This window comes from Pipistrellus hanaki (genome assembly GCF_964339955.1).
Source record: "Pipistrellus hanaki genome assembly, chromosome: 5".
Lineage (NCBI taxonomy): Eukaryota > Metazoa > Chordata > Mammalia > Chiroptera > Vespertilionidae > Pipistrellus > Pipistrellus hanaki.
The window spans coordinates 2,177,030-2,198,065 of NC_140507.1; the positions used below are offsets into that span (position 1 = coordinate 2,177,030).

Consider the following 21,036-nt stretch of genomic DNA (forward strand, 5'->3'; position numbering starts at 1 on the left):
CACGCAGTGTTCTGGGGGAAACTGGAGTCACCCCGAAACCAGCGCTGTCCCCAGGCCGGGGCGAGGGCCTGGCTAGTGGTTCGAACCACCCCTTCACCGTGAGAGTGGCCCGATCCCTGAGGAGGGTGTGGCTGGGTTCCGGAGGCCCCAGCAGTGGCCAGCCCTGCGACTGTCTGTCCCAGGGAGCAGGCAAGCCCCCTGGACACGCCCTCATCGTACACGTATTGAATCACTATGTTGCAGCCCTGAAGCTAATGGAATTGGATCGCAACAAAAATGGAGAAATGACAATGCTCTGAATTATTAAACTGTTAATCCCAATACACACACACACACACACACACACACACGCACACACACACACACACACACAGTCAGTATCACGCGAAGAGGTGACCAAAGAGGGTGCAGTGACAAAAATGTAGGAAAGAAGAGCATTTCGTACATGTGGTGTGCGCGGCGGTTCATTAGTAAAAGTGCTGTGAGGCCTTGCCCCGGAGGCCAGCCTGGGTCGGAGACCTGGTCTGACTGCGCGCTCATCTCTGCTGGCCTGTGCCAGTCAACAGCCTGGCACAGGCGCTTCAGCCATGTCACAGCTTCTGCCAAACTGGCATGATTCGTCCAAATCACCCAAACCGCCATCTCTAACTCAGGCTTCCATGTGTGGGATCCGTTTCCCTGGACAGGTCTTTCCTGGGTTGGGGTGTGGTGCCTGGGCTGCTAGGCCCACATGGCCTCCCGGGGGCCGTGCAGTCGCAGAGCAATGGCGGGAGCAGGGGCCTGGGCCCTGGCTGCTGCAGGAGCTGCCTGGGCCAAGCAGGGTTTTGACCGTCCAGGGACTAAGCAGAAGCCCACCGCCAGCTGGTGGGTTCTAGAGTCCTTGCCGGGAGCTGGGGCAGGAAAGCGAGGTACCATCCACGTGAAGACTGCCCTCCCTTCGCCCACAGCGCTCCTTGGGCAAAGAGGTTTGAAGGGAACTTCCTAATGGGGAAGCTCCCGTAGAACAAGGACAGGGTGGTGGGCCGGCACTCCAAGAAAGAGACAAAGTGACCCGCGCTGAGCTGAGTGTGCTTGGCACCCACCCCCAGGGCGTTTACCATGTCTTCAGCCCAGGGCGGAGGATTTGGAAGAGGCTTAGAGTGAAGGGGAATCTAAGAGGCTGTGATTTTGGTGAAGGTGCCTGGTTTACTACTGTGATTACCTTATTTTTTAAATATATATATTTCATGGAGTAAATCCAATATAATAAAAGCCTAATATGCAAATTGACCGAACTGTAGAACATCAGGGGAACAACCGGTCGCTATGATGTGCACTGACCACCAGGGGGCAGATGCTCAACACAGGAGCTGCCCTCAGCCCACAGGCCCCAGGCTGTTGACTGTTGCCCGATATAAAGACAAACGGTAAAACTCAGGATCACAATTTAAGTATTTTTTCTTTACTGAGAATGAATGGCAGTAAATAGCAAACGGGAAACACCCCAAGTTGGGAGGGACTGCAGGACAGGGGAAAGCTTCTATTTTAGTCTCTTGAACAGCATTTCCCCCTGCTTTCCTCCGGAGATCCCACGTTTCTGCGCGGGGACCCCTCAAATTATGCAGAAGATTCTGTTTGTCGGCTTCATTCTGCTGTTAATTGCTGTGATTTCGTCTCTCACAAGAGTTGTTCACTTTTCCGCCTAATTTTGCTCTCTTTCCCAAAGGGAGCCCCCAGAACGACAAAATCCTCAGACCTCCTCAAAAGTGAGCTGGCGATTCCCTCCCCAGACACCCCCAATATCGGCCTTACCCTCTGTGATGCCACCACGGATTAATGTGTATTTTTCTCTTACACTTTCTCATACAGTAAGCCTGCAGAGCTCTTACCATTAGAGGGAGGGGGGAAAAATCACTCACAGGGAGTGTCATTTCAAAAATTAAAAGGAAATCGCTGGCTCCCAGGAGAAGCCGGAAACCCAGCAAGGGGGAGTTGGCGAGAAGCCCGGGATCCTCCGCCCGGAGCTCGGGAGCCGGTGCTCCCTGCTCGGCCTGCGTTCCGGAGCGGCCCCTTTAAGGGCCGGGGCGGGGGCGGGGCCTGGCGGGGCGAGCTTTCCCAGGCTGCCCCGCGCGCGCGCCGGCAGTTTGGCCACGTCCCCGGCCACGTCGCGCCGCTCTCGCCATCTTCGCCGCTTCCTCTCCGGGGCCGCCGCCGCCTGAGCCGCCGCCTGAGCCGCCGAGCCCCCGGGCGCCGCGCCGACCGCCGCCGCCATGAACATCTTCCGGCTGACCGGGGACCTGTCCCACCTGGCGGCCATCGTCATCCTGCTGCTGAAGATCTGGAAGACGCGCTCCTGCGCCGGTGAGCGGCGGCGAGGCCCCGGGAGGCTGGGGCGCGGGGCCGGTTCCCCGGGAGGACCCGCCGACCTCGGCCGCCGCACGGCCCGCGGGCCTCCGCCGGCCGGACACGCCCCCTCGGCCGGCCCGGCGGGCGGCGGGCCCGGCGGCCTGCGGCCCCCTCGGTCGGCGGGCGCCCCGGCGGGGCGGGTGGCGCGGGGCCGGGCGCCGCTCCGCGCTCGGTCCGCTCCCGAACTTGCACCTGAGCCGTCGGGGCGGAGGAGGCGCCACCCCGCCCGCGCGCGTCCCTGTTCTGCCGGGAAAGTTTGGCTGGTGGCGCGGGGGCCGGCGTGCCCTCGCCCCCGGCTTCCAGGGGGCGCCTCCGGGGGTCCGGGCTGGGGGCCGGCGGTGCGGGGGCCCGCGAGTCCCCGGGACGGGCGGGCGGGCGGGAGGAGGATGGGCAGGACCGCGGGCGGCCCGGCCTGACGTGGCAGCCGGCGTGGAGGGAGCACCTCGCCCGCACCCTGGCCCCGGGAGGACCGGCCTCTGGGTTGGGGTGCCGGGTCCGACCTGGCCTCGGCGTTCGGCGGGCTTCGCCGCACCTCCCGGCCCGGGGTCGCGCCCGTCGCGGGGAGGGAGGGCGGGGAGGGCTCGAACGAATTTCCCGGGACCATTCGTGCTGCTTTGAGACGTGGACCAGTCACTAGTCACTAGTTTGTCCAACTCCGAGCGACCCCATCTAATGACGGGTCTAGGCCGCCGCGGCGCCCGCAGGGACCGCCTGGCTCTGTGGTCGCTGTGATCCCTCGCTCCACGTCACCAGTGAGCTGGCGACTCCCGCCCGGGTGCACGTCTCCTGCAGTGCTGGCGGCGGGCGGGCGGGCGGACGGACGGACGGACGGACGGACGGACCGACCTTCTCGCCGGAGACTCCTGCACTGTATCAAGCCTCAGCATTTCAGAACGGCCGCTTCTTAAAGGGCTGTCAGGCTTGCTTTTGGCGCCACGGCCTCCGCGAAGTGACTTCTGATGGATCCTAGAACTTAATTGTTGCAGAGGCAATGAAAGCTGGAGGCCTACGGGGCCTGGGCGGCAGAGATCCCGTTTACCGGGATTGGTTCCTAAAAACGTCCACGTCTGAAGCAACTCCCCATCTTTGCTGTCCTCGGGCCTCACCTCTCTCCCTGGCTCAGAGCCAGGAAGTAAGCAAAAACAAAGAAGACCTTTGAGCAGTCAGAATGGATGTTACAAAGTCCGGGTGCTGAACCCAGCGCGTCAGGCCTGGAGGCGATCCCTCGGTTTCTGCTTGGTTCGAGGTTCGAGGTTCGAGGTTCGGTTGTGTGATTTCCGATGGCAGCGAAGTAAAAGCTGGGAGCGGACACTTGAGCACTTGCTGTGCTCGGGGCAGGGAGCTCAGTGCCTCAGGTGCTCATCCCCTGATGTCCTTAAAATAACCTTCCGAGGCGGGTGCTATTGTCCCGGTCTGTGGAGGAGGGACTGAGTCTGCGGAGGTGAGGCACTTAGTGGGAGAGCCAGGATTAAAACAGGCAATCGGTAACTCGGAATTAAGGATTTTGAAATAACTATTTTGTTCTAAGTAATTTCAGTGTAAATGTTTGATGCCAGACCAGTTGGTTAGGTCATTTATTTTTGCACTCAGAAAATTATTTTTCTTGCTTTACTGAGATATAATTGACATATTGTGTTAGTTTTTTGTGTACAGCATAGTGATTCGATATGTGTATTTTGCAAAGTAATTATCACAGTAAGTTTAGTTAACATCTACCACCACGGGTAGTTACAGTTTTTTTCCTTGTGATGAGAACTTTTAAGATCTTCTGTCCTAGCAACTTTTAAATATACAACACAGTATTGTTAACTATAGACACCGTGCTGTACATTACACTCTGGGACTTAATTATCTTATGACTGGGAATTTATACCTTTAGAACACCACCCATTTTGAACACCCCTCCCACACACACTCAGGAAATGTTACTTTTAATCTTTATTTTTACTCCAAAAATTTTGGATGAGTCTCTTTATTTTCTTTCACTTGTTTCTCAGAATCCCTGCCTCTGTCAAGTCATGAAGTTGAAGCATGATGTCTCCTAAATATGTATGTAAACTAAGATGTTGGATAACCTCAGATAGAAAATTCTTTTTTAATCCTCACCGGAGGATATTTTTTTATTGATTTTTAGGAAGGGAGGGGGAGAGACAGAGAGAAACATCATGTGAAAAAGACGTATTGGTTGCCTCTCACATTCACCCTGACCAGGGCCCAGGCTGGGGAGGAGCCTGCAACCAAGGTACGGGCCCTTGATCAGAATCAAACCCAGGACCCTTCAGTCCGAAGGCTGACGCTATCCACTGAGCCAAACTGGCTAGGGCTAGAAAATTCTTAAGGGAACCTTGAGTAATAAAGAAAAAAACGAGTTTGCTCTTTTGTTTGTTATTTAATATTCACTATTTTCATTTGAGAGATTTAGGAGCATTTAGGAAAATATAAAATACTTCAGCCAAAATAATTAAGGAGATAAATAGGTGAATTCCATTCATGTGTGCTTGTCAAGTATTCCTACAGTTAGGCCTGTAGTTATAGGGCATTATTAAACTATTTCCGTTGTCAGACTTAGGATCATTTTAGTTCTTATACTTGAGATTTCCTAACCTTTTAAAAATCAAAATCATGAGGGTTTTTCTTCAGAATTAAATGCTAAATTTGACTAGCTGCTTGGTTTTTCCATCCTAAATTATAAAAGTTGTTTAGAGGCTTTTGAAAGAGTAAGAATTTGATATGAGTTTCTCAAATAACTGGAATAGGAGACATGTGCATCCAGGTTGTGTTTCTCACTTTGAAAATAGTAGTATTGGGCTCACGTTAGGAATTTGGCACCTGTTTTGAACATGCCTGCAGTTACAGAACCAGAGGGCTTTTTTCTCTGAGGTCAGCGATGAGGCAGGCTAGTAAGGAAGTTGGAGATTGTTTTCCGGGCAGTCTAATTTGAGAACAGCTGCTTAAAGGACCTGTTTTAAAGTAGGGGCAGAGGACTTGATCTTGGTTAACTCTCTTTGCATTGGCATTCTCCTTGTCTGTGTCTGCCATTGTCATTACAGAGGGATGCCCACAGGAAATGGGAGTTTCTCAGATTCCTGAACAATCGCTGCAACTGGATCCACAGTTTGCTCAGGTTATCACTTTGTCCTTTTCCTAAACACTGACCGTAGCCTCCTGAGAACAAGCCTGGGTTTGTAGCTACATTTTCCTGTAGGCTGACAGTTATTCATAGTGCTGTGTCTGTTTTACTTAAATTATTAGTGGGATCTTCTGAGACCCAGGTGCCCCAACCATCCTCCCCTTGTCTCTCCCTTCCCTCCTCCACCTACAGCTTAGATTGTTGTCATGTAGGCTGTAGACTTTTCATCCTACCAGACATGCCAGGCATGTACTGGGTCCCTGCGTTTCTCAATCTCAGTTTAGTTTTGAAGTAGATGAAATACCTCATCTTCTGTTGTTGTCATTGAGTACTTCAAGAAGCTTTTGCATCACATTCCCAGCCAGTCTCGTGAGTATTCATTGCTCTTAAACGTTTATTGACCACCCACTATGTGCAAGGCACCCAGGGCACAACTCAGCATCAGCTTGCCGCTGTCAAAGTTTCTGCTCTCAAGAAAGCTGCAAGTTAGTTGAAATAATATATATATATGTGTGTGTATATACATATATATTTAAAGATAAAATATAGGGTATTAAGCCATATAAGCAGTCAATCCTGTGAATGTGAAGTTGCAGGAAGGATTCGGGAAGGGCCCCTGACTTCCCAACAAGCAGTGTGTAAAAGCTCCATGAAGAAAGGTACAGGACTTGGCTGATGGACATAGAAGATGAGCTGAATGTACGTTCAAACCCTAGTTCTGGGGGGACCAAGCAGACTGGTGAGGAAGCAAGAACATACGTCTCCCCAAATGAACTTATTCAGAATATCATCAAAGTGAAAAGTCAATGAATGGAGAGAAATAATCTGTAAGATATCTAAGTGACAGAGGGTTAAAACCCATAAGATACTCCTACAATAAAATTAAAAAAACTGCTAGAAAAAATGGACAGAGTTGGCAGTTCACAGGAGGGAAAGGCAGGCGGGGTGTGAAATAAAGAGGACTCTCACCTGGTGTTAATGAATGGGTAAGGTGGCACAGCTGTCTAGGGGAAGTTTGGCAGTGTCCACACTTCAAGTTGCATATATTTTATCCCAGCAATTCTAGGGAATCTGAACAACAAAAACTGTAATGTGTATGAGTAAACTTTATATAATTATAAAGGTATTGTACCTAATAAGTACAAAGCTGCTACTTCCTAATCGGATCCCAGGCCAGAAAGAATAAAGGAGAACTGTGTGAGTGTCCTCAAATTCCACAAAAGCACTTCCTGCTTGGATTCTGCACAGCGGGCCAAGCCCCAGGCCACACGCTGCCCATCCCTGTCCTCTGCCCGTGCCTGCTCGGGGCTCTCCCGCCCTCTGGGGGCAGTAAGTTAGGGCAGAGCCCAGAGCATATTGCCCTCTTCCAGTCACAGAGACACAGTATGACTTAGAAACGCTTTGGAAGTATCACAAAATGAGAATTCACCCCATGACATGAAAATAAAATGAATTTCTTTTTCTTTTGTCCATTTGTTCATTGATTTAGCAAATATTTCCTTAGCCTGCTGTGTGTCAATAATACCAAATGGAATAGGCGCATCCTGGGCCTCTGAAGATCTCCGTGTCTAGAGGGGGCTGGGGGAGAGGGGAGACAGGTGTTTTATAAGTACTGGAATAGGACCTGGGGGAGCAGCTGGCGTGAGCAGTTCCCACTGTGTAATAAACAGCACTGAGGATGGGTCTTCAAAGTTGCCTTCCAGAGGGAGTGATAGTAAGTTGGGTTGTGAGGAGGAGTGGAAAAAGCAGCATGGTAGTCTCTGGTCTTCAGTATAGGATTGTTGAAACTGGAGGACAAAATTTCAAGTCTGAATGGCTTTCAAAGTTCCATTAGAATAAACCATTTGCAGCAAAATTTGCCCATATGTATCCTACAATTGTTTTTAATTTAAAATATTGGAGTGAGCCATATAGGAAAGTCACTAACATTTATCTTCCAAGGCTCCAGCAAACACCAAATGTGAATCACAGAGCCCCTGATCTCCCCCTTCCCTTTGTGTCTTCTCTCATTCTGTCAGCTCTCCTCTTCGGTGGAACATTGGACTTCAGTAGGAAAATAAAGTTTCTCATTCCGGGGAGAAAAGCTAAAAAGAGCAGTCTTACCGATTGTAGCTCCACTCCTAGCCTTGAGGTTGGTTACTATTGATGGGTCTGGAGTCATTTCTCCTTAGGTGTTTTTGTGAATAGGCTAGAACTGCAGTTATTCAAACATAGGAAGTAACGTCCTCAGATCCAGGCATTTAATTTCAACAAGCTGCAAAATTGTTCTGTAAAACACTATTTTTTAAATGTGATTTTGCCCTGGAAAGGCGGCTCGGTTAGTTGGGGTTGTGGGTGTGACTCCCTGTCAGGACACATATCGAGGCTGCAGGTTCAGTCCCGGTTGGAACACATGCAGGAGGCAACCAATTGATGTTTCTCTCTCTTTCTTCCTCTGTCTCTAAAATCAATAACATGTTCTTGGGCAAGGATCTTACATTCTGTCGGTGTATTGCTAGTTTGCGTGCAGTAACAGACCTGCACATGCTTACAGAAGTCTAATGCTGTGAGATTTGCAGTGTTGATGAGGGGGATGGGTTCTGTTTCCTTAATGAAGTCACTCAGTCTCCAACTGGAGACCTGGTGCAGGTCCTTTTCACAAATATTTGGCCAAATGTCAAAGTCCAGTGCATGCTGGGTGTGACCTGGACTTCCAGCTGACTCCAGTTGTACCACAGCAGTACTCTGGGTGTGGAAACAGTTTCAAGGGGTTAAAAAAAAAGACTGCTGCTTTTGAAGACTGGCTGTGTGAGCGTGAGGTTGATTGTATGATGAATCTAAGAGATGGAATTTTAAAACATTGTAATGTGTCTAAGTCAGTGCTGCTCTCACAAAAGAAGTGGCCTTGGCTCAGACTCTGACCTGAAGCAGTGTTCCTCGTCGCCTCGACCAGAGAGTCCAGCTCCATCCTTGGAGGGTTTGTCACATGAGGGGCTGTTTCCTAATGGAAAGACAGGTGCTGGAGGTAACAGATGAGCTGCCACAGTAAATAACAGCAGACTAACGGGACATGTTTGAGAAATAAATGTTCATCTGGACAATGTGCAACCTGGTATATTGACTCTGGCCCCATCATACAAGAACCTCCCAGAGGAGCATGTTCTAGAACGTGAAGGGAAAGGAAAACGAACACTCACTTATTCAGAGGCATCCCAGGCGGTAGCCTTTGGGCCTGGTGTCCCATTCTCCAGATCTGCTTGCTGCACAGTGTTAGCTACACGAGTGAATGCTCTTCGCGCTTTTCTAACACTTTCCTTTCATTTCTTCAGGTATTTCCGGAAAAAGCCAGCTTCTCTTTGCACTGGTCTTCACAACTCGATACCTGGATCTTTTTACTTCATTCATTTCATTATATAATACATCTATGAAGGTGGGTATGGCATCCAGTGGAATGTATTTCATCCATAATTCACAGATCTATGGAAACATTATTGAGCATTTTTTCCCCATTTCAGAGCAGTATCTATTTAATTAAATGTTTTGTACTTAGAAATTTTTAATCTTAAGTTCCTTGAGTATAACAAATTTCTAATGCTCTTGATAATCCTATAAGAAAGAGGGGTAAGCCCTGGCCAGTTGGCTCTGTTGGTTGGGCATCATCTCCAAGATGTTGCCAGTTCGATTCCTGGTCAAGGGCACGTGCCTGGGTTGTAGGCTCCATCCCTGGTAGGGGGTGTGCAAGAGGCAGCTGATTGAAGATGTGCTTGTACATCAGTGTTTCTCTCCCCCTCTCCTTTCCTCTCTCTCTAAAAATCTATAAATTACTCTTTGGAAAGCAAAAGGAGAGAGAGAGAAAGAGGGAAACTTGTATGTTTTTGAGCAGCAGGAAATGAGACTCCTGGCAAACCAGCAATGGGTGCAGGGCCAGGAGTGAAAGCCCGGCTCCTGCTGCGGAGCCTTCTTTTGCTGCTGAGGGACTACCTTAGGCCTTTACCCTTTTATTTCCCCACTAAGTCCATGTTTCATCAACTTCTGCTGTGTGTGCCATCTTTATTATTTTTGCCAAGCTTAAATGTGCCATAATTTACTAAATATGTATTTAAACCTTTTAATTTATCCTCAACATTAGTATCAGTGTTACCTTTAGTGTCCATATATTTTCCCCAATTCACATTAAACAAATGTATGACTATTAAATACAAAACATTTGCATATACTTAACACCCTGTGCAGCACTGGGGGCTCCCACTCCACACTAGGAGAAGCAGAGTGCCCACGGGGCACGGGGTGGAGGGGGGGGAGATGATGGGGGCGGCATTTCCCTGGCACCAGGACAGGGCGGGAAGCAAGCAGAAGTCAAGATCTGGTGGGGAGTGGAGACCAGCTGTTGCCAGCCTTTCAGACCTCATGGGCCACCGTGGTCTTCCCAGTTCTGAATGAATGGCTGTGGTTTGTAATGGGTACTATGGAGGAAAAGTAGGGGGCTCTCAGGATGTGAAAAGGAGTCTGATTTCATTCATTTATTCATTCATTCATTCAGGTGCTTAGTGAGAGTGTGCCAGGCAATGTTGTAGATACTTGATTATTTGCACAGCCAAGAAAATGATGTTTAACTGAAGCTTATTGATGTGGTATTTATGTTTTGGGTTTTTAAAAATTATTTTTGTTAATCCTCACTTGATATTTTCCCATGGATTTTTAGAGAATGGAAGGGAAGGGGAGAGACAGAGAGAGAGAAACATGGATGTGAGAGGGACACATTGATTGGTTGTCTCCACACAAGCCCTGATCAGGGCCAGCGATTGAGCCTGCAACTGAGGAACATGCCCCTGACCAGAATGGAATCCGGGACCCTTCAGGCCTCAGGCTGAGGCTCTGTCACCTGAGTTGGCTAGGGCTTGGTGTTTTATTTGAAACAATTCCACAACACTTTGTGTTCAAAAGCATTTTAATAAGCACAGGTCAGAGTTGACCGAGCAATATTTGAGTGTCATCTTTACTAAAAAGCAAACTTGAGCTGCCTGTAATCATTCCATTCTTCATTTCTAAGTGATGGCAGCTTAGTCATTGGGAAGTTGGCTTACTTCCAGATGCCTGTATCCCTGCTTGTCCATGCAAGTTACAGCTGCAGGACACGTTAAAACTGGAGGGGTGGGAGCAAGAACGCTCCCTCCCCCTTCAGAAGAATCCTGCTTGGCTCTAGTTTCCAAGCACATCCTAAGAATCAGAGAAGTATAAGTCGAGTTTTATATGCTCATAGCTTTTTACTTCAAGTGCCAAAGCACTGAGTAGAGAGAAGGGGCTGCTCTCCCCAGAGGCTGCTAAGCCTTATGGACATAATCTGGTCAGGCCATAGCCTGGATGCTGGGCGGGCACCCTGGCCACCGTGTTCCTCGGCCAGACGTTCTGTTAGTGGGGACTCTGCACATTGATTTTGTGTGTGGAGAGAACTCCAACAAATCTTTCATTTTTTTATTAAGGTATTATATGTGTACATACCTTACCATTGTCCTTCCCTCCTCCCTTTTATGCCCTCACCCCCCGAGTTTTGCATCCATTGGCTATGCTTATAATAAGATTAATCTTGATTTTTTTTTTTGTAGTTCTTTTTTGTTTGGATGGGTATGATCAACAATTTTAATACTTTAGTATTTGCAAATACAAGGTGCCAGGGACAGTTTAGTGTCTTTGTTTTGAAGCAAAACCAAAGGGCTTGATGATGGCTTTCGTTGTCCTGTTATGTCATTTGCCCAAATGTGTCATGATTAAGCTGTGCAAGGTGCTCTTCCTAAGGAGTAGCACTGGCAGGGCTGCTGGTATCCAAGTTTTCTTTACCCACAGGCTAGCCCTGCTGTTTGGTTCCTGAGCCTAAATTCTGCTGACTGAAAATTCGTGTCATTTAGGAATGTCAGATTTTTCTTTTGGATTGGATGAATGCAGGAGCATCTATAATAATAAAATCATGATATGCTAATTAGACCAGACGTCATTCTGGACGACCTTCCGGATGAAGCTGGAACTCTGAGAAAAGCCTGGTCTTGGGTGTCAGAGGGGGAGGAAGGCCTACTCTTGCACGAATTTCGTGCACCAGGCCTAGTATTACATAATTACAAACCTTGAGTGATGCAGCTGAAATCACTCCCTATTGTAGGCAGCAGTTTTGTTTTTTGTTTTTAAAAAAATATATTTTACTGATTTTTTTACAGAGAGGAAGGGAGGGGGATAGAGAGTTAGAAACATTGATGAGAGAGAAACATAGAGCAGCTGCCCCCTGCACACCCCCTCTGTATGTGTCTGCAACCAAAGTACATGCCCTTGACCGGAATCGAACCTGGGACCCTTCAGTCCGAAGGCTGATGCTCTATCCACCGATGCTCCATCCACCGGGCCAAACTGGTCAGGGCATAGTCAGCAGTGTTTTACTGCCTACATTTGCTTTTGCTTTTGGTTTTGTTATGTTACCAAAGTTTCATAGCAACAATCTGAAGTTCAGTGTTAAAGGAATATAATTTAAGTAAAAACCACCATTTTATAAAGTTTAAGATTAGTTACATTAACTTATCTTTAAAAAGCAGTATTAAGAAATATTATGAAGCTGAAACAAAGTACATTGGTTTTGAACTGCGTTGAACTTTGCATTCCTTTTTTTTTCTTAAGCTACATTCTAATAGTTCAAAATGGGATTTAGAAATACATTCTTTGGCAGTTCCTTATAGTTATACTTAACACATTGCAGACGGATCATGAGAATTCTCGTGTTTTTTAAGGCTTGTGGCCAATCACAAGAAGGCTTTAAAAAGTTATTAGCTTGTAAGAACATGTAATAAATAACTTCAAAATGCAATGGGTATTTAATTTTAAAGCGTGCCTTTAACATTTATGTAAAACATTTTTTGAACTCGTTCAATGGAAACTTATCTGACCCCTGGGTAAAGCTAGCAGTAAAACCACTGGTCCGCAATGTGTGTTGAGATATGATCCAGCAATCCCATTCCTCGATATTTACCCAAGAGAAATGAAAAGTCACACAAAAGCCTGTACACAAATGTTTATAGCAGCTTTTATCCCCCAAGCCGGAAACAGCCCACCTGTCCTTAACTGGTGCGTGGGGAACAGACTGGTAACACGCACAGTGGGCTGCTGCTGCTGTTTAACAGCAGGAAAGAGTCACTTGTTTTATTAATATACCAGATGCATAGTGCTAATTAAAAGAAGCTGGTCTTAAAGTCAGCATATTGTATGATTCCATTTTTGCACATTCTAGAAAAGTCAAAACTACAGAGACCAAGAATAGATCTGAGATTGCCAGAGGTCAGGCCTCAGGGGAAGGCTTACCCACTGAGGGAATTTTGTGGGGTGACAGTACTGATCTGTTTTTTGATTGTCGCGGTGGTTATATGACTCATAGAACTGTATACCCCCCAAAAAGTGAATTTTACTATACTTAAATTTTTTTAAAATACGTTTTTATTGATTGAGAGAGAAAGGGAGAAGGAGGGAGAGAAATATCGATCAGGGAGATTCATTGAACCAGCAAACCAGGCATGTGCCCTGATAGGAATTGAATCTGCGGCCTCTTGGTGAATGGGACCATGCTCAACCAACTGAGCCACACTGGCCAGGCTATATTTAAAATTTAAATTAAAATAATTCTATATAATAAAACCAAACGGCTGAACAATTGGTGGAACAACCAGTCACTGGGATGCACACTGACCACCAGGGGGCAGATGTACAGTGGGAGGTGACCAGTGGCGGTGAGGTGGGGGAGGAGGGGCGAGGCTAGTGAGCAGGCAGTGCCAGGCCACAAGCCAAGGCAGGTGCCAGGAGGGGCCCCGATTGCCCCTCTTACCAGATAGCCAGTCACCCCACAGATTGGCTCTGATCTCCGGCCAGGCCTAGGGACCCTACTCTATATATTGGGAACAGTTTCTTAGATTTAAAAGTTAAAACCTGGCAGTGCTACTCTTAACTGAAAAAACAGGATGATGCAGTGATGACATGCATGGACTCTGCTTGCACATTTTGTGGTCAGTCCTGATTCTGACACATACCTGTGTGACAAAGCCCATTACTTAACTTCTCTCCACTTCAGTTCTTCTACCATAAGAGGGAAAATGGTACTACTGCCTCAGAAGGATCACGTTTTGCACTACTTTTTAAAATCAGGGTGAAAAAGTGTAGCTGCCATACAACAGCACGATGCCTTTCACCTGCATGAAAAATATGGTCACAGGTGCGTGCAGCCTCCGGATTGCGAGAGGGATGTCTGTCTGCCATCCCCTGAGGGTGCAGGAGGGCCCCCCATGGACGAATTTTGTGCACCAGGCCTCTTGTGTGTGTGTGTGTGTGTGTGTGTGTGTGTGTGTGAATATGAATGATGTAGACAACCAAGGGAGTTGGAAGCATTGATGACCTGGTGTTTTTCTTTTGCTTTAGCTTATCTACATTGCCTGCTCCTACGCCACAGTGTACCTGATCTACATGAAGTTTAAGGCAACTTACGACGGAAACCATGATACCTTCCGAGTGGAGTTTCTGGTGGTCCCTGTGGGGGGACTCTCGTTTCTAGTCAATCATGATTTCTCTCCTCTTGAGGTCAGTGAAGAGGTTATTTAGTGGACAGGTCTGGTCCCCTAGGGAAAAGGACCTGTTTGTAGACAATGTGGGTTCTGGTGTGCTTTTTCAGTTGGCAAGCTTCTGGTGCAACAGAAACTCTTGGGTGTACATAAATGGTGGGCAGAAGTTAACTCCAGGTAGTCGGTTTTTGAGGTACCAAACACTCTGCCCGTCTGCATGTTCACTGAACAGGATCTTCTCCCCACTCTAGCCAGCTCTGTTTCCCCTAATGTACACAGCGATGCTGTTTGCATGGTGCCCTGGCACTGTGAGGCTGTGGTGGCCCCTCAGTGCCCAGTCCTTCCCTCAGCACCTGGGGGTCATGACCCCCTCAGCACCTGGGGTTCAGTTACTGCGCTGCTCTTGGTTCTCTGATCGGTGCTGCAGGCCTGGGCTTGTGAAACACTCCAAGGACTGCTCCCAAGTCCTGCCGTAGGTGTGAATAAAGTACCATGTTGGGCAGAGTTTGCATAATAACAATTCTGATTTCTTCCCTCCTTTGGTTTAACCCCACCAAAAGAGCCTGAAGAGTAAGAATAGACTATTTGGAGTCTGGAGAGAAGGTCAGCTGGGAGGAACACTGGCAGAGGGAGTGGAGGGGGCCTGGGTGGCAGTGTGGTCCACCCTGGCAGGAAGCAGGGTTGCCTCGGGACCCTAGAATCAGACTGGGACGAGCTTATCCGGAGAAACAGCCTCTGTGTAGATTCGCGGAGATGTGTACAGGGAAGAATGCGATGCTGGAGAGACGAGGTAATAACCTTCATAGAGGTAGAGGTGTCCAAGGTGACCCAGCTTGTTACTGGACGTGTCCGTGACTTAGGAAATTGATCAGCTGCCCTGTCCTGGGCTCAGGCACGGACTCCCCGCTTGCTACACTCTCCCACAGTAAAACCAGTGTTTCCTGTGATCCTGGGTGCTGGGTGCTGAAGGATCCTCTGTTTGCCTTACAGATTCTGTGGACCTTCTCCATCTACCTGGAATCCGTGGCCATCCTCCCGCAGCTCTTCATGATCAGCAAGACCGGGGAGGCGGAGACCATCACCACCCACTACCTGTTCTTCCTGGGCCTCTACCGGGCGCTATATCTCGTCAACTGGATCTGGCGCTTCTACTTCGAGGGCTTCTTTGACCTCATCGCTGTGGTGGCCGGCGTTGTCCAGACCATCCTCTACTGCGACTTCTTCTACTTGTACATCACGAAAGGTACGCGCTGTGCCCTGCCTGTCCCTCAGGCTCCCTAGCCGCGCGCTTCTGCTCTGGCTCTAGCTTTATGAATCAGAACCGGCTGCAGAAGAGCGTGTAATGGGCTGTGAAATTCCGTTCTGGATCTGGTGTTGAGTCTTTCTTCTTTTGGCTGTAGCTGTATTTTTTTACAATGGCACATTTTCATTGTCAGAAATTCAGTCAGAGCTAATAATTCTGAAAACAGCCACCTGAAATCCTGCCACTCAGAAATCCTTATTACCGTTTTTTGCCGGGACCGGTGACTCTTTCTCATTGATGTTTCTAACTCCCTGACTCTTTCTCATTGATGTTTCTAACTCTCTATCTCTCTCCCTTCCTCTCTGTACAAAAATCAATTAAAAAAAAAAAAAAAAAGAAATCCTAATTACTGTTTTAGTAAATGGAATTCCAGATCTCTCAGATACATGGTTAACTACACCTAATCTGCCTTTTCCCACTCACAGTTGTTCATGTCAGTAAATAGAATATAAGTGATTTTCAACCTTATGTGTATTACCATAATTTCCTTAGCCTGTTCATGGATAGTCACACTACCACTGCTATTTTGCTATTAAAATCTAGTGCTTAAGTCAGCATCCTTGTATATGTACATTTTTGCATTTATGTGAATGTAGGAATGTGAACTTCACAAAACTCAGGTGAAAACTATGGTCCTTGATCAGGGAAAAAAATGCATATGCGTATTTATGCATATAGTTTTAGGGGGTTCAGGAGACCCTGAACCCAGCGGTAGACCCCAGGCTAAGAACTGTTGCTATACAGTAAATTCCCAATGGTGGTGTTATTGCTGGTACCAGGGCATACATATCTTATCCCCCCCTTTTTTGTTAAATATGCTTTTATTGATTTTAGAGAAGGGAAGAGGAGAAAGAGAGAAACATCAATGAGAGAACCATCGATTGGCTACCTCTGGCACGCACCCTCCCTACTGGGAATTGGGTCTGAAACCCTGGCATGTGCTTTGATGAGGGATCAAACCGAGAGCTCCTGTTTCATGGGTTGACTTCAACCACTGAACCACACCGGCTAGGGTCTTATCCCTTTTGTAAGGTACAAATTTTATAGGCATAGTGATAGTTACTTTTTAATATATGTTGATTAGGGAAGAAAGTCATGATAACAACTTCTGTGAATGTAGCAACAATTTCAGTTAAGTTCGTATTTTCTTAACTATAATTGCCATGACATCCAGTACATGAAAACCCCAGCATATGTGTGCGTGACATTTTCATAGTTGAGCGGGCTCTTGTTTGTTGACACCAAAATCCAATGACTTGGTTGCCAAAGGCTTATTTCCTTGAACCTGATCTTGGCCTCTGGGAATGGGAGGAAGGAAACCTCGAGCATGTCACTGTCAGTAATCTTTTGTTTTCCTCTCTCAAATTCCAGTACTCAAGGGAAAGAAGCTCAGTCTGCCAGCGTAAGTGCCAAAGACCACCACCAGCCTCTGTCCTTCAGGGTGCTCGGACAGAATTCCTACACAGCAAAGGCACAGATGCTCGATACGGAAAAGCAGAAACTTCACTCTTTTGTTGCAGATCGTCATCAGTGGCTCTGTAAGAACCAGAGGAAAAGAACCAGGAGGTTTCTGTTTAATGCATCTTGCCTTATCTTTTTTTATTACTATGTACAAAGATTTTTTTACACAAAGAAACTTAATGCTGTATTAATAAATTCAGTGTGTAGCTTCTATTGGAGTAGTTCCAAAAGTGAAGATTTTGTGAGAAATAGTGCAAACTTCTTTTTTTAAAAAATTCTTTGAAACTTTTGATTCTTTGTGTCTGCAATGAAATCATACTCCTTGACAGTTGGTAGATTATATATTCTTCCATCTATCTAACTTGCATTCCACTATATTTATTTTTTGCCAAAAGATGAGACAAATTTGTTTGAAATCTGAGATGCTATGTTCAATTTGGTGTATCTGTCCCAATTTCTTCCACTGGATACGAAACCCTCCCTTGGACAGCACACTACATTTAAGGCTGGTAAGGATGACATGCAAGTCTGTGGTTCTCGCCACCACAGAGGTTAAGATTCTGAATGTGGACCGAGTCTCATTTGAGAGTCACCAAAGGTGCCTGCTCCCCTCCCCTGCTCAGAGGTGTCCATTTGGGACTGTCCCACGGGCGTCGAAGGACTCGGTGGGCAGGGTTCTGGCTGCCGTGTGAGGGCAGGATGCGAGGACACGATGATGGTTTTGGATCTCTGACTTGACTCCTCTGAGGACTAGAACGCCAGGAGTCACCTATCACTTAGTTCACGTCCCGCAAGATGGCCGCCACCATGTCCGTGCTCAGATTCCAACCCTTCCCACTCCCTTCGGGTAGTAAATGATTGACATTTGTAAATTGGCAGCACCAGTTACCATCCCTTATATTCTTACTTTTTGTTTTTACTGAGCTCTTGCATGATTTATCTTGTGTTACCACCTTAATAAACATTTTATTAAACATAGAATAAATCGTCTCTTTCATGAATTAGGCTTTTGGAACATCCTGTGTCAGGATTACTTTTTTGTTTATTGTTCATTTGGCAACCAAAGCTCTATACAGGGCTGCAAACGTTTGTTGTCCACTTAATCTGGAACTTTCTGTAGTTTGTGGAAAAATTGGAATTTTTCATCCTGATTTTGCCATTAGATTTGACTTATGACTTATGCAAAAGCATATGAATGCACCGTAACTGTTAAAGTATTGAACACTAACAGCACTTACTACAAGAGGGGCATAGGCTTGCTGCGTTATATGTAGTTCCTCGTGGAGGAAGGAAGCTGAGTGGGTTTGTTTTTATCTGGATCTCAGCAGCTTTCTCTGGTGGCTGTGACTGCATGGCTTAACCTCCCGTCTTTACCTCTCAGTTCGCTTCTCTCCTTGCCTCTTGGTTTTGCTTTTGTGTATCACTCTCTTTCCAGCATCCTCGTCTGGTTTAGTGTCTGTTTTCATCCTCCTTGGAAGATTCTGGAGGAAGGGGAGGAAATCCTGTCACTAGAGGAGCAGACTGCTTGCTGCCCGACTGGGGACGGGCGGGGGATCTCGAAGGCTTCCGTGCATGTAACCCAGACCCCAGCAGGCTCGACCACGGACAGCACAGCACCCGACCTTGGCCTAGGACCCCAGCATGCCGCCTGACTGATGAAGTTCCTGTGCTCTCTGGCCACTGCCCAAGTAAAAATAAAACTGGCTGAGATGCGATCACCATGTTGTGCCCAACCGGAAAGACACCTTAATAAACAGGCTGCCCACGGGAGGGCAGGGCCCGGGCAGTGCCCGGCACATGGCAGAACAGAGGCCTGGGCTGCCTCGCCTTTGCAGCACTGTTTCAGAGTAACTCACTTCCTGAATAAAGGCTGGCAGGTAACTAATCTTTTTTATGGTGCTGTTTGATTTTGTTTGTGTGGACGTGTAAAACTGTGAGCACACAGGAAACACATTGCCCACTAGGTGACAACTCTGAAAAGCTGCTGGCCATTGGCTGCTTACAAAGACCTGTCCGTTCCCTGCCCAGTTCAGTCCGACTTGGAATGGCATTTCCTGCTCCTTTTCAGTCCGGTTAAAGAGAAGGTAGAGGGACAGGTGGAAGGCCTTGAGGGAGCCACTGGGCTGGGCAGCTCCCTGGGAAGGTCCCCGATGACTTCCTTTCGATCGCAGTGGCCAGCGGGGAGCCTGAGGAGGAGCAGCACAAGCTCGGCGGCCTGTGTGATGAACCCTGGCTCCCCACACTCGGCTGGGTTGCACATGAGCCTCGCCCCCGGTCGGTTAGATGCCTCCCGTGTCGGTGAAGTATCAGTCCGTGTGGGAGCTCGGGACTCAGCTTGGAGCACTGTAGGTGCTCGCCATCAAGGCGCCCCCTTACCCACCCTTTGTGCTGAGCTGGGAGCAGCTGCCTCAAAAGCTGGCGGAACCGTTCGGTCAGGAGTCCCTCTGGCCCGTTTGCTGGCCTTGGTCAGCTCTGCCCTGTGGGAGAGAGGCATCTAATAGACGTGACTCCCCGTGCTTTCCCAAACTCCCCATCCCGGGGCGGTCTGTGAAAATGCCGGGGGGTTTCTGTGCCTCGCCCTCTCCAGCTGAAGGTGGAATTTCCAGGGATCCTGTGTTCCTCCCAGTATGTACCACTGCTTCCCCGCACTCGACACAGGGGCTTCACAGGTGCTGTGGGTGTGTCTCCTACCTATTCAGTTTAGAAGTAAATCGAAATCATATAGCACTATTAAGGGCACTATTTCTTACAATACTAGAATACTTGAGATCTCTACTTCTAGTTTCACTTTGGGCACTTAAAGAGTGAGGTCCTTTTTTAAAAAAAAAAATATTTTTTGTTGATTTTAGAGAAGAAGGGAGAGGAAGAGATAGAAACATCAATGATGAGAGAGAATCATCATTGGCTGCCTCCTGCACACCCCCTACTGGTGATGTGCCTGCAACCAGGGTACATGCCCTTGACTGGGATCGAACCTGGGACCCTTGAGTTGGCAGGCTGATGATCTATCCACTGAGCCAAACCAGTTAGAGCTGCACCAGTGACTATTCCTGGGTGGACGTTCCAACAGCTGAGCCACACCCAGCTGGACAAAAGGCGAGGTCTGTAGGCAAACACTTCATGACATTTGACTCCATTACCAAAACAATGAAAATACAAAACCTATTTACTCAAGAGGTTTCTAAGACAATAAATGGTTCCATAGCAGGGAAACTGGTGTGCCCTGAAACTAAAAACAGTGACTTTCAAGTTCTGATATCTGAAGATCTTGGGGCTGTAAAGAATTGCTTAGAAGCAACGATCCAAAGAAAGCTCGCCTGGCTAAAACTGAACACCCTGGCTAACCGCAGCAGCAAACCTTAACTGCAAGGATATTATTCATTTTACTCAGGATAGAAACTTACTCAAAGAAAATCAAGTCCTAAAGAGAGAGAGAGTAGGAGATGAACCCAGTGATTTGGGAAAGTGAGAGTAAAAGTCAGTTTCTCGCCGAAACTGGTTTGGCTCTATGGATAGAGCGTTTGGCTTGGGGACTGAAGGGACCCGGGTTCGATTCCGGTCAAGGGCATGTACCTTGGTTGCGGGCATATCCCCAGTAGGGGGTGTGCAAGAGGCAGCTGATCGATGACTCTCTCATCGATGTTTCTAACTCTCTATCTCTCTCCCTTCCTCTCTGTACAAAATCAATAAAATATATTTTTTTAAAAATCAGTTTCTCCAACTTAATATGAAGATGAGATGAAATGCCAAGAAAGTCTGAACAGCCCTGACCAGTTTTGCTCAGTGATTAGAGCGTCAGCCCTTGGCCCAAGGGGTCTCAGATTTGACTCCTGGTCAAGGACACATACCTGGATTGCAGGGTCCCTGCCTGGTGCATGCGGCAGGCAGGCAGTTGATGTGTCTTTCTCACACTTCACATCCATGTTCCCCCTCCCACTCTCTAGGAATTAATGGAAAATTATCCTCAGGTGAGGATTTAACAACAAAAAAATCTCTGAAAAATACTTATAGTTTGCAATTAAATGGCGAAATTATTCTGAAACAGCAGCAGAGGATACCAAAGGTTTTTTTCTCCCAAAATTCAAGATGGAGCAAATATGGCAGGATGCTACCCCTCACTAAATTGGGGTGCTGGGCCTTAGATATCCCTCATCTCTGTATTTGAACATTTTCATCATAAAAAAAAAAAAAAGGACAGT

At 47.5% G+C, this 21,036-nt stretch overlaps 1 protein-coding gene across 1 annotated transcript; it reads left to right on the forward strand.

The window, feature by feature from the left end:
* Window positions 1–2,120: 2,120 nt before the first annotated feature.
* KDELR2 (KDEL endoplasmic reticulum protein retention receptor 2) lies at window positions 2,121–17,852 on the forward strand. Its single transcript, XM_084884099.1, has 5 exons — window positions 2,121–2,340; window positions 8,824–8,924; window positions 13,934–14,092; window positions 15,064–15,316; window positions 16,748–17,852. The coding sequence occupies exons 1-5, from the start codon at window positions 2,250–2,252 to the stop codon at window positions 16,780–16,782; spliced, it is 639 nt and encodes a 212-aa protein (XP_084740225.1). The 5' UTR covers window positions 2,121–2,249; the 3' UTR covers window positions 16,783–17,852.
* Window positions 17,853–21,036: the final 3,184 nt, after the last annotated feature.

Coding starts and splice junctions, on each gene's coding strand:
- KDELR2 (XM_084884099.1), top strand. CDS start 2,250: ATGAACATCTTCCGGCTGACCGGGGACCTGTCCCACCTGGCGGCCATC. Junction 8,925..13,933: donor TATATAATACATCTATGAAG/GTGGGTATGGCA, acceptor CTTTTGCTTTAG/CTTATCTACATTGCCTGCTC. Junction 15,317..16,747: donor CTACTTGTACATCACGAAAG/GTACGCGCTGTG, acceptor CTCAAATTCCAG/TACTCAAGGGAAAGAAGCTC.